General features: G+C 44.8%; 1 protein-coding gene across 4 annotated transcripts in view; it reads left to right on the top strand.

Moving 5' to 3' along the window:
- The window catches only part of ITSN1 (intersectin 1), a 3,188,156-nt gene that overhangs the window by 1,340,001 nt on the left and 1,834,678 nt on the right, over positions 1 to 13,477 (top strand). For all 4 annotated transcript variants that reach the window (XM_069636218.1, XM_069636217.1, XM_069636220.1 and 1 more), the window contains exon 14: positions 6,241 to 6,503. In XM_069636218.1, coding sequence (XP_069492319.1) covers positions 6,241 to 6,503 — 263 coding nt within the window. The remainder of the gene's footprint in view (positions 1 to 6,240; positions 6,504 to 13,477) is intronic.

Below are 13,477 nucleotides of genomic sequence, written 5' to 3'. Positions count from 1 at the left end.
GACTCTTTTCCTCCCACTCTTAGGCATGATTTGTGGTATGTCTTTAACTTTTTGTGTGCTTATGGGCTATGAGTTTTTTTTCCCCATAGGGTATCATCTGGTTTTGTGTGTTGCACAGCACCCTCAGTGCAGTAACACAGGGGTGTCATAGTGAGCCCCAAACATAGACTCCATACCCTGGGACTGACTACTGTCTCCCAGGGCATGTAAAGTCACCAATGACTTTACTAGTCCTAAATTGTGAACAGAACCATTACATATTGTTGAAGTACTGGAAGGGGTTAATTATATTGCCCCTGGGTCTGTTTTCAGGGGGGCACTGTACAGTCCCCCCTTGTCGAGTTTCTGGCTGGTGGCAGTGGTTACCACGCACAATATTTCACCGGAATATTTCCTATGGGATATTCCCATTGATTTTAAACGCACCACTTTTTGGTTCAATGTTAAACATACCACCGGTTTATTCATTTAATATTAAATCAACGGTTGGGTCTTTTTGCCAGAACTCTTTTTTAAAATGGTGTTAGTGTCCGTCTCTGTAACTCTGACCAAGGTGGAGCCCTTTGTTCCACTTTTTGATGGGCTTCTCCACAGAAGCCCTCCAAATGGTGCCACTCTGTCTGGGTTCCACAGGATGTGTGGGGAGGGGAATTGACACCCTGGACTGTGTTGCCTTAGCAACTCAAGTCGCACTCTATTCTGATTGGCCCAGTGGTGAGCCGCCCGGCACACCACTTAGCATGTTTGAGTGACAGCTAGGCTGATGAATGGGGGTTTTTCTGCATAAAAGCAGGGCCTTTGGGACTGGAACTTCAGAAGTCGCCACAGGACCTAAGAATCCGAAGAGGGAAGAAGCTGAGCCATCTGCAACGACGACACACCCAGTGGAGCCCTGCTGCAACGAACTCACCACTTTCCTAACGACAAGAGAAGATCTTCTGCTGGACGAGTCTTCTTCCTTTGAGCTGGTGGGATCAACCAGTTCGCCCCTTTCGCCTTCCAAAGATGTCTCTTGGTCGACTCGCCCGTGCCAAGCACCCTGGTGACTGGATAGCCAAGCTTCACCACTTTGACCGTGAATAAAAGGAATGCATCTTTTACTGAAGAAGTCCACGGCTGGTCTCTACACTGGGCAGTGCAACGACTACAAGTTTCCTCCTCGAGGAGATCTTCTCTTCCACTGGTCGAAACCACGACTTGCATCCAATGCCAGGAACAACTGCCTCCGCTGGAGCTTCCTCTCTTTAAGGTAGTGTGTTCCACCTGGCCTCTCTTTCTTCGGATTGCTAAAGGTGACCCATAAATCCTTGGCTTTTCAACTGGGTTTGGCCCTAGACCTTCTAACTTTACTTCTTGAATCACCCCAACCTCTCTTGAACCTTCTGCAAAGACTTTTAGTGCATTTTAAACCGTGTGATCCTGGGCACATTTCGCCCTGCTCCATTTAAAGTGGCCTTGGCCTATGAACTTTGGCTCTACAGTGTATACTGCCTTCACTGACTTGCTCTGAACTTACAAAAGTGTTGGGAACTGTTTTATTTTTATGACCTGCCTTTTTCTCTCCCTTTAACCTAATTATTGGAGTGCCATCTAAGTTACACGCTCACCTCTGCTTTGACAAAAATTGGTGTTTTAACTTGGACTTGTCTAGTAACTGCTAGGGGAGGTGTAAATACTTTTCTGATAGTGTTTTGAACTTGCTTTGACTTATAGTGCTAGTGTATTTTCTAAAGTGTGTGTTTAAATAAATAATTATATACTTTTGATACAAAGCTCTGGTCAGTGTTTGCCTGTTCCACTGCGTTTTTGGCCCTATTGTGTATACGCTACATATACTGCCTTACTCTTCTTGAGAGAAGTCTGACTGCTCAGCCACAGCTACCAGGTAAATCTGGGTGGTGCAGACTGCTACCAATTGGGTTTACTGCTTACTCCTGAAGTCTTAATCTTTTTGCAATGTTCCCCAAGGGAACTGCACAGGATTCTGCCTAACTACCGCCAAGACCACAGCAACCACAGGGCAAGGCTCCCATGCCTCCAGGCCCTTCTCCTGCATGTGAGGATAGGTTCTTCGAGAGGTTCCTGACCCTCATGAAGTCACTGCAGATGGGCACCATCCTCAGGGGAGTCAACAAGGACTTGCTACCCCCGGCACCACTTCAGGCCCCGACGGTGTTGCAGACCCCGGTACTGGTTCATCCCTTGGTTCCTGTGCTCACACCAGTCATGCAGGCTCCACCTCTGGCACAGCCTCCTCAGCAGCCCCCGGCACTGCCAGTCAGCTCCACACCTGCAGGACACAGTTGGTGACACGAAAGAGGACGACGACCAGAATACTCCCTCATCAGCTTGAAGGTTTCCACAAGAGGCTGGTGGGTGTCGCAGAATACTTTGGGATTCCGCCACCTCAGGCTGGGGATTCTGGCTGAAGTGCTGACCCATTCGCCCGTCCACAAGAACTGGCATCCCCCTGCAGAAGGATGTAGAATCCCTTGCCAAGAAGGGATGGGTGAAAACGCACTCTATGCAGCCTACCAATAAACGGCTGGATGCCAAGTATAGGCAGGCATAGGGAGACTCCTGCATTATGTCGGTCCCCCCCCCAACCGCATTCATCAGTTATAGCTTCGGTCTCCCTCTACTCTAATCCGCAGTCTTTGCCAGCTGCTCCAACATCTGCGCTCCTCGGGAAGGAGGAAAAGCTGTTGGAATCATACGGCAAAAAGATATACTCTAATGCCACACTTCATCTGTGCCAGGCCAATGCAGACGCTCCCAGCACAGAGTTAGGCGTGCTTCAAGGCTGGATTGGCAGAGGCCAAAATTGTGGCCCACAATCTCATGGGGTCTATAGTGGCTCTCATCGACACAGCAGGTAGATCGACCTGTATCGCCACCGATATGAGGACGGCTTGGCTCAAGGCGACCAAATGTAACCCCAATGTGCAGGAGCGCATCCTAGACCTGCCATTTGAGGGGGTGAGCTCCTAGCCAGCACTGGTGCAAGCAGCACAAATCCTCCCACAAGGGGTTTTTCCAGTCACCCTCCCAGGCACCTAGTTGTGAATGTCATCCAGATCCACAAGTCTACAGTGGGGGGGTGGCAGGCTTGCCCTGCACTTCCCTGCATGGCATGCACGGTTCGCGTACACATGGATCCTCTCTGTTGTCTCCACGAGCTTCCGCCCTCCAATCCCTCTATTGCTGCTTTCCTAACCTCCACTCACACAGAGTATGACGGCAACTCTTTTGGCGGAAATCTCTGCTTGCTCATCACGAGTCAGGCGGTGGAGGAAGTTCCAGCTTTGTAATGAGGCATGGGCTTCATCATTCAGAAGAACCAGACTGGCCTGCGAGTTGTTAGACTTTTCTTCCTTGAACCTTTCCCTATCCCTTCAAAAGTTCAAGATGGTTACTCCAGCTCTTATTGCTGAGACTCTGTGTGTGGGAGACTGGATGTGCTCCTTGGATCTGAAGGGTGCTTACCTGCACGACCCCATTTGGGAAGCCACATCGTTCCTTCCTGAGGTTCAGGATCATGGGCTTCCATTTTCAGTACAACGCCCTTCCCTTTGGACTCGGCCCAAGGGTATTTACAAGGTTAATGAACTCAGTAGAAGCCCTGCTCAGGACGGAAGGCCACCACCTTTCTGTACGTCAACAACTGGCTTATCCGAGCAGAGTCTTCAGAGGCAGTACATCACACAGCTTCAGCACTCATGCACATGCTATACGATCTGGGGTTCTCTGTCAACCTCAAGAAGTCGCAGTTACACACCACCCACTCTTCAACTTTTCTGGGGCTGATTTGGAATACAAGTGCAGAGAGGATCTTCCCTCAGAAGACGAGATCACAGCGATCAAGAAGGCCATGAGGCATTTTCTCAGCAGACCAGCGACCTCAACATAGTGGTACCAGCACCTGCTGAAAATAATGGCGTCTTTTCTCCTGGCTGTGCCACACACGAGACTCAAAATAAAGAGGCTGCAGCTGCATTTTCCAGCTTCTTGGAATCTGGAGACGGGCTGTCAGGCAGCCCTTGTCGGCATACCACAGCACCTACACCTGGACCCGGAGTGGTGGAGTGCAGAGACCAACCTGGTAGAGGGCAGACCGTTCAGGCAACCCTTTCCAGTGATCACCATTACCATGGACTCGTCCCTGGAGGGAAGGGGGCCAACAGCTGGAACACATCAACTGTATCAAGATTTTGATTTTGAGTTATTTATATTGCGCACACAACTAATTTAATCGAATCCTGCGCGGATGGAACAATAGGCTAATTAGAAAACAGAAAATACAGCCAGATGGATATTAATGCCATTGAAATTTACCAAGAGAACATATAGGAGCAGCATCTATTTAAATAAATAGGTCTTTAGACCTGCTCTGACGGACAATATAGAGTTTGCCCTTCTTAGATTCAATGGGAGACTATTCCACAATTTTGGTCCGGCAACTGTTAAGCTGCGGTCTCCTCTTGAAACACAATTCGTCCTGGAAATAATGAGCAGACATTGATCCTCCGTCCTTAAAACCAGAGTCTGATGAAACAGTTTCAATTTGTTCATCAGATAAATTGGTGCCAATCCGTTAATACACTTGTACACCAAGGAACCTGTCTTGAATTTTATGCCGTCTCTACCGCTAACCAATCTAAGGAGCAGCGGAGACCTGCGGTTGAAGTATTCTTTGATGCACTAAATACCAATCGCACTCCTGCATTTTCAGCTTTTTGTAAACAGTGAATCTGTTTAGCCAAAGCTATATCTGGCTGGCTCTCAAGGCATTCCTTCCCATTATCAGCAGCAAGTCTGTCTGCATACAGACAGCTCCACCTGTATGTATTACATCAACAAGCGGGGAGGCACCCAGGCCCCGCTCCCCCCTCTCAGCAGGCTGGTCATCCACATTTAGGAGTGGGCACTGACAAATAGCATTTGTCAGCAGTCCATCTTCTGGGGGAATCCAACTTGGAAGTGGACAGGCTCAGCAGGCTGGGGATCGAGAACTAAGAGTGGCAGTTGAACAAGGAGGTCCTGAGCAGGATCTTCGACGGGTGGGGGGGTCACCTTCAGGTAGACCTCTTTGTGACCATGACCAACAGCAGATGCCATCAGTTTGTGTCATGGATGGGGCAAGGCAGAGGATTGCTGGGGGATGCATTGCAGATCCCGTGGGACGATATGAATGCATTCACCTTTCCCAAACTCTGCTGATTCACAGGGTCATCTGTAAGGCCAGGGAATCGCGAGGCCTTCGGCTCATCCTGATAGCCCCCTGGTGGCCAGCAAGACCTTGGTTCTCAGAACTTCTCTCTGACAGAGCAGCCCCCGGTACACTTACTGACGCGTCAAAGGGGACTGAGGAGTGGCATCAGGGGGTGGAGTCAGGGGAGCGCATGCTCCCAGGACTGCACCCCTGCCTGCGTCTAAATTCTAAAGGTGTATGCTAATTTTTTCTGGTAAAGATTGTTTCCTGTCCCTAGCGAGGGACACCCATACAGTATGGAGGAAAGGGGACTCTGGACTTAGGCGTACGTTAGTCATTACGGTGAGTAACTTAAAATTTCTCTTCTGCTCTAGGTTTCATACTACTTTCCTCCTACTGGTGGAGAAACTGTTGATCGTCTAATACCTGGGTACTAACACAGGCAGGTCCATTGCTGTACATGAACCAGTGGTTGCAGTATTTTAGCTATGGAAAAACATACAGAGGAAATAAGACTGCGTTCAATTATATAGAACCGTGTGAATTCCCTTTGTGGGTACTTTATACTGGACAACAGAATGTTTATGTTTGGTGGTGAGACTCAACGTTCTACCCATTTAAGCTAATTAATGGACTGAACCAAGGAGGTGATACATTGTGCTATACAGTGAGGGTAGGAGAGAGGAAGGATGGCGAGAAAAATGCTGATTCTCAATGTGGATCCATTTATCTGGCAAAACAGCAAAAATATGAGAGATTTCTAATTGAATAAGAGGAAGCTTGTGTACCACATTAGGGTGCAATTCATATTCATGTTGTAGTTTCTCTTTTTGGTGCAATTTATCAGTGTGGGTGGTTACCTACCCCTTTTTTAGCAAAGATATATTGGTAGGTTTGGACCAAAGAAGAATTGTTAAACTTGGAATGCTGACCTATTTTGTTAAATTTGTTGAAGTGTTTTTAGCCTTTTTGTTTTTTTGTCCCTCATTTGTTGGCTGACTAGACTGTTCTTGTTTCTCATTATTCAGTAACCTTTGAAGATAAAAAACGTGAAAACTTTGAACGTGGCAATTTAGAGCTTGAGAAGAGGAGGCAGGCCCTTCTAGAGCAACAGCGAAAAGAGCAGGAACGTCTGGCACAGCTAGAGCGCGCTGAGCAAGAACGGAAAGAACGCGAACGGCAGGAACAAGAGCGCAAGAAGCAACAAGAAATAGAGAAACAGCTTGAAAAGCAACGGGAGTTTGAACGTCAGCGGGAAGAGGAGCGACGGAAAGAAATAGAAAGGCGTGAGGTAAATCGCTGTGTCCCTTAGAAAATGTTAGTTTTAATGCAAGTTGTGTTCATTTCACAAATTGCTATTTAAACCTTCTGGCATTTGAAAATACAAAAATGTGCTTCTTTAAGAGCACAATTGCGCAGGCAGTCATTTACAAACTACTGCACTTGCCATGACACATTTCAAAATTAATGCAGTGAACCATATTTGGTAGATTACATACTAGTGTTCCAAAGCATGTTTGAGGTCCTTGTGCAATGGTAGTGTTACGTGAAGCTAATTGTTTTTTTCATTTTTGGGTATACTATTAGTTCCTTGTTTCGGTTTTCCTCAAGTGAAATATATCTGTGTATGTTTCACCTTTTATGCACCAGATTTATTCATATAACATGATATTGCAAGGCATGGAATAAGCAGTGTTGCAAAGCAATTTGCTATGCAATTCTGTTGGTTTGCTAAATAAATTGGCACTTGTAGCAAAACTAGCTATTTAAGTGACCCTGTTCAATGAAAGCACAGCTTGCCCTGCATTCATCTCTTGCCCTCGCGGCTCTTTACCCTCTTTTCTGTATTCACTGCTTGTTCAAAGGGGCCAATGGAGCGAGAGTGTAGCAGTAATCATCTTCTCCACTCTTAAGTGCAATAGGCCTGTGTGGGAGTGCTGAGCAACTTTTTCGATTTTTAAAATAATTGCAAACCAGAAGTTGATGGGATGATACCTTTATTAAGCGAACTATATCCTGCCTGGCAAAGACCAGTGTGTTATTTCTAAAAATGTAATTTGTTGATATGCATAATTGCAGTATTGCTACTGTAAAACACTGCAATGTCCATGTTTTACAGTAAAGTTTAGGTTAGTGCATCTAAATCTAATAGTCAACAAAATGTCATTTTGTTAGGTAAGGTGCATCATATTGACGAGTGAACAAATTGGAAATCTATATTAAATGGCCAAATGCTTTTGATGGCAAAACTAATTTTGTAGCCTGCTGGGCAACTGGTAGTCAACCCATGAGCTGCTTCCATCCTCCATGATATTCTTTCTCATCACCCTGTTTTATTTATACCAGCTACCCGGCAATTGAGATGGCAAACTACAATATCCCACCTAGTTTGCCAAGTGTGCTGTGTGCTACGCCATCCACTTAGTATCATACTTTCTTTCCTCTTACATAATGAATAAGCAAAGTTAACTAGATGTTAATGCTAAGCAATGATCAATAATTCCTTCCAGTCTGTACATCTCCTGACCTACCATACACCGTAGTTGGCCTCCAGAGCTCGCTTATATTAGCACCAGCAAGAGAGAGCTGGTCAAACTGTTTTCAGAGCCTTTTCATCATATCTATCTTTTTCTATCCATTCATGCAGCTTATCTTTTACATTTTACAGATACTCAATCGGGCATTTGCTGTGGATGTTTGAAACTTATATTTACTTTTATTTGACATTTAATGCAAACAAAGTTTCTTAGTGCAGTGTTGGCATCTGGGTGGTGAAGTGGGCCAACCATAAAGTGAGTTTGTGGTGACATGCACCATTTTACAGAAAACTAATTTAAATATGTTGTCATCTGTTGCCATGGGTCGAGTGCATTTCTTTTAGGTAAACTGAGTTACACGACCTGCAGTTCTAGTAGAATTTTAGAGAATTTGCAAAGCTAGACTCATCTCCCTAATGTCTTCACTGGTGCACAAAACCACCAAATAGTTGCTAATTTTATGTTGCAGGTACAAATAATTTTGGGTGGCATTAAAAATATTAGTACAGCATTGCTAATCAAATGGGTTTGTTTGCTGAACAAGAACATTTTAATTAGCAAACTCTACTAATCCATTTTTGAAAACGAATTGGCCTTGTATTGGCCATAATATGGGGAGAGATCTGCAACTGTTTTCTGGAATCGGTGAATGGTTAAATTGGGAAAGTGTGCCTCTATGATCTACATAAATTGAGTTTACAATCATTCTCCATTATGCTTCAAAACCATTAACATAGCTCAGTAAATTACTGCATAGCGTTAACGTGTGTCCACCCTGAAGGCACTGATTCGATATCCACAGTAGTATTAGTCCCTTGGCCTTCAGAATTGGACAATCCAGGAACATTCAGGTTGCTACTAGGATGGCTCTGAGGATGAATGTTCCCTCTCCAGAGAGATTAATGCTGATACCACTATGCATGCATCTGCCTTTTTGAGGATTCAGTACCACTTCTACTGAATCAGTCTCTTTTGGAGACCTGGTTGATGTTGGTCCACTCTTATCCTTACATCTCACAATCAGTAGAAGTATCTTTGACATAGGGTTTTACTACCAATTTGCTGATTGCCATTGCTTGTTAAGAATACTGTTGCAAGGGCAGCCTAAACAGTGTCCAACCCTCATTAACTTGTGCCCAATTTGTCCACTATTTTCTGAAGAATCAGAAAATAGTGCTGCACCATCTTGTTTACCTTGGCCCATGTCAAATCCCATGGTCAGCTCCAAGGAAAAAAAGACCTGTTGTTTGTGAACAATACACTAGTGTAAACACGTGGCCAGTTACCCATGCACTCTTCCCAGTGCCTTTTGTCCAAACAACAAAACGTTGCACTTTCTCATCTAATGAAGAGGTCCCACATGAAGTGGGCCCTATGGAAACCTGCATGAATGTATCATTCAAATCAAGTATTAGGGCAGTAGGGTTCCCTTTTCCTTCTGTTGACTCCCTATCGGCCCAGGGCCAGGTCTCAAAGTTTCTAGGGTGACCACAACCGGTCTGCACTAGCCAACAACGCGTTGAACTTTAGAGTATGTCTGGTATCAAATTCAATAACGCTATTCCATTATCTGAATAGTCACTTGTGGAGATTGATATGGGCCTCCCCTGGAAATCTAAAATGAGCCAGCACTGGAAACACCTTATGTACAAAACTGCCACACTCAAAGCAAAGACTTTATGTTGCAAGGCTATTTCCTTTTGGCTAATGTCCCTCTGGCTAGGTTTTAGAAGAACTCTTGGTTCATCAGTGATATTTCTCGCTGTGTATTTCTTTGACTTTTGTTCTACATAATTCTATCAACATAAACTTTGCTTAGGCCCAGACCACAGGGAGGAATCCCATCTTATTTCTGCTACGTTGAATGAACCCTGTACTGATCAACCAGCAGCTCAGAGTCCTTTTAATATGGTCACAGGGTGTACAGCCCCGAAAGAGAAGCACTCGCCAAAAGTGTAAGACCATTGAGCTGTTTATTGGTATGCAGTGTTAACAATGAAAAATGCAGAACTGCAAACATTTTCAGTGAAACCCAAATAACGAAGAAAAGTCAACATTTTTAATAAATGTATATGTGGGGTAAGGGATAAAAAGTGAGAAGGGTTTGGGGGAGTTAGTAAAGCAGGGGAAACGGGGTGGGGTTTGGGGGGACCCCCCTAAATGTAAGTGTCACAAAATGTTTGGCGTTATTTGACGTTTTAAACACATGGAACCGGTTTATTCAAATAATCCCCCAAAATTGGATATGATATGATATATGATATGGCTTTTATAAAGCGCCTATACACAAGTGTCAAGGCGCGACGAGGTAAGGGAGGGGAACGAAGGGAGGACAGACAATGATCCTACTAGGCCAAGTGTCATTCAGATCGCGCAAGTACAAGTAACGGCTCGCAGCTGGCTAGTGCAAAGGTAAGTGCAGAAATCAGGTGTCATGTGCTGGTAGTGGGACTGTAGGGATACAGAAACAGTCCCCAAGTGCAGGGGTTGCCAGGCAGGCAGTGCAGGTGTGTGAGACTGGTGGGGGAGGGACGTGGGCCCGAGATCAGAGGGTGATGGGTAACTGGTGCAGTTTCAGTTTCAGCCAGAAGGTCCGCAGGGAAGAGGAGGAGAAAAAGCAGAAGCAATGAGAAAGGTTTCGAGGTGCATACGGAACCAGAGGTGGTTCTGCAAGTTTCAGGGAGGCTGTTCCAGAGGGAGGCACCAACCGAAGAAAGAGATCTACCACCAACTCGTTGCTTGGAGAAGCGACTGACCCTGAGGGAGTTGGAGGCGGATGAGCGAAGAGATCGAGAAGGAAGATATTTAGGAAGAGAGAGTTGAAGGTATTGGTGCCCCAGGCCCCAGAAGGCCTTGTGGACAATGCAGAGGGTTTTGAACTTAATCCTTGCAGCCACTGGGAGCCAGTGCAGAGATTTCAGTCCTGGAGAGATATGATCCCTGGGGTTGAGCCCAAGGACAAGTCTCGCAGTCCTGTTCTGGATGAGTTGCCGAGGGCGGAGAGTAGAGGCAGGCCGATTTAGAAAGAGGCTGTTGCAATAGTCAAGCCTAGAGCGAACCAGAGCTCTGGAGAGAGTGAGCTTCTGGGGGAAGGAGAGAAAAGGAAGAATACCTCTGAGGAGGTGCAGCTGGTAGTGTGACTTCTTAGAGACGTTGGAGATGTGAGGAGAGAAGGAGAGTGTGGAGTCGAAGATGACCCTGAGGTTTTTAGCCTAGCAGGTGGGAGCAGGAAGAGGGCCAAGAGAGGCCGGCCAGAGAGCGACAGGAAAGGAGGGAGTGGGTGTGCCGATGAGAATCTGTTTTACTGGCATTAAGGCAGAGATCATTGGCGGCACACCACTCCTGGATAGCAGACAGTCAGTGATGAGAGCCGGAGAAGAGGTTCCCGAAGGTATCCTGAAAATGAGCTGAGTGTCATCCGCATAGCACTGAAAGTTGGGGCAGAGAGCGGCAATGCAGTGGGCAAGAAGTGCCAGGTATTGGTTGAACAGCCAGGGAGAGAGGTTAGACCCCTGGGGGAAATCACAGGTAGAGAAAAAGATAGCTATAAATTCACCTTGCATATGCAGATGATGTAGTTTTTGTTTTGACTCGATTCCCATAGGCCTACAAAGAGCTTTGGCAGCGACTAATGCCTATGTTTTATCATTGAATCTCCTTTTAAATGTAAAACAATCCAAAACTTTAATGTTACATTATGCTAAAATAAGGAAGTTGACATTTTATTGGTTTTTAGATCACATGTGTTTTGGAAGTGGTCCAAAATGTTAAATATTTGGGTGGAGTCATTGTTAGGATATCAAATCGGGATTTGGAGAATATGAAAAGAAAAGAGACTAAATGCCGGTTCTGTGCGATCCCTATGATCAAGTATTACCATCAAAAGACACAGTGCCTCGTCTACTTTATGGAGTGTGAACTGGCCTGTTGCCCCATTTTTTGGGATGTATGGTACGTTGCTTTAGGTCGATGGTGTGGAAGGAAAACATTTTTTGTCCATGTACGAAGGTACTGGTTGGTGTTGGGGAGTAAGGTATAGTAGGTTTGTACATCAATGAGTAAATTGTGGCATCAAGAATATTAAGTAGGCATTTGCAAGATTTGCAGGTAGTCTGTGCTTTAGACTGATGGAAGCATCATTGCATTCCCACCATGACAATTGCTTTCTAATGTATGCAGTTTAGTGGCCTCCATTGGTGGAGTCCCCCGTGGTAGATTATGGCAACAGTTGTGAAGGTTTTTTTGCCAAGTGATATCTATCCGTGTGTGAAGGCAGTAAGTTTGCAGTTGTTTTTGGTCCTGTCGGCTTTGTATCTTAAGAGCATTAATATCACATACGAACAATGTGAGTGGTTATGTAGTGTTGAACGAATATCAGAATTTCAAGACGTACACAACATGCTATGGTTTACATTTTGCATCAGTTGCTGGAATGGAGTCACAGTTCGGTATTGATACATACACAAAGCATTTGTTAGGGACTTGTTGCTGAACGACATGGTTGCAATGAGTGCATGTATGTTTCCACATGTAGGAAATGTGAAAGATTTCATTAATAAGTATGTTTTTTCTTTCCAGTATTTGTAGTAAGTACATTAGAAATTCATGAGGATCTTCTTGTCGGTTTAAAGTGAATTTCACCATTCTAGTACTGTAGTCCAATTCTTTCCTGAGACAGTGTAAATGGTATCAGGATTACCTGCTGCATTTCTGTGAAGGACCAGCATTTGCAAACACAACTGATCTGCACCATTTAAATACATTCCTTCAACAACTGCTGGTATTTGGAATAGAACATTTTCATTTGCATAGCAATTAACACCTGTTGTATTGGAAAATGTGAATGGTCCAGCTACTTCTGTGGCTGAACCCTTTGATGGAAGGGTAGGTGGTTTCTTTGCAGAGGCATTTTCTTTTGTGGGTGGAGTTGGATATGGTTTGTCTATTTTACTCCTTTTTGTATTTGCTTTTGGTAGTTGCTGTAGTATCAGTTTCTTTTCATTTATTTGATGGTACTGTGGCAACATCATTTAGTACTTCTGATGGAATAAGCCGCCTTTTCAAAGCTTTTGGTTTTTGAGCAATAGGGTACATTTTTAGATGGGGTGTGTACACTGCATGTAGTCTATTGTAATCTATGATGCAGGGAATGTATGCCCTGTACAGTTGTATCAAAATTAACTAGAGACAGTCTTTCCAATGCTACGTAACTCATGCCATCTTTGAAGACTGTGTTGCCAATATCAATCAATACCTGATCTAAGGTTAGACCTTGCGATTTATGAATAGTTACTGCATAAGCTAGCGGCAGAAAAAATTGCTCTCTGCGTACATACATGTGTTTGAAACGAAGGTACCTCTCATTTGTGCATCCTATGTTTTTGATTTCTGAAAGTTTATCAAACTTGATGTTTACAAACTGAATGCTGTTCTCCCATGGGCATGTCTGGAAGCCAACAACTGTACCAAGCACTCCATTCACTAAACCTTGCTCTACGTCAATGTTACGCTTTAGCATAACTCTACAGTTGACACATAACCATTTTATCCAAACCTGCTGTGTTTGAGATGGAGTTGTCCAAGGCTTGTAGTCGTGCTATGCCTTGTTGACACATGGGTATTGTCATACCGTGTATGTCCAGTTTGTCTGTGACATGAATTTGCACTAGTGGTTGTTTTTCTTTTTGCAGAATTGTTGTAGTAAAATGTGCAAAGCTTGCTCGAGTTG

The sequence above is a fragment of the Ambystoma mexicanum genome, chromosome 7p (genome assembly GCF_040938575.1).
Source record: "Ambystoma mexicanum isolate Mex_15411 chromosome 7p, UKY_AmexF1_1, whole genome shotgun sequence".
NCBI lineage: Eukaryota > Metazoa > Chordata > Amphibia > Caudata > Ambystomatidae > Ambystoma > Ambystoma mexicanum.
Note: the sequence above shows the minus strand (reverse complement) of the source record. Positions and strands in the feature narration are given on the sequence as shown.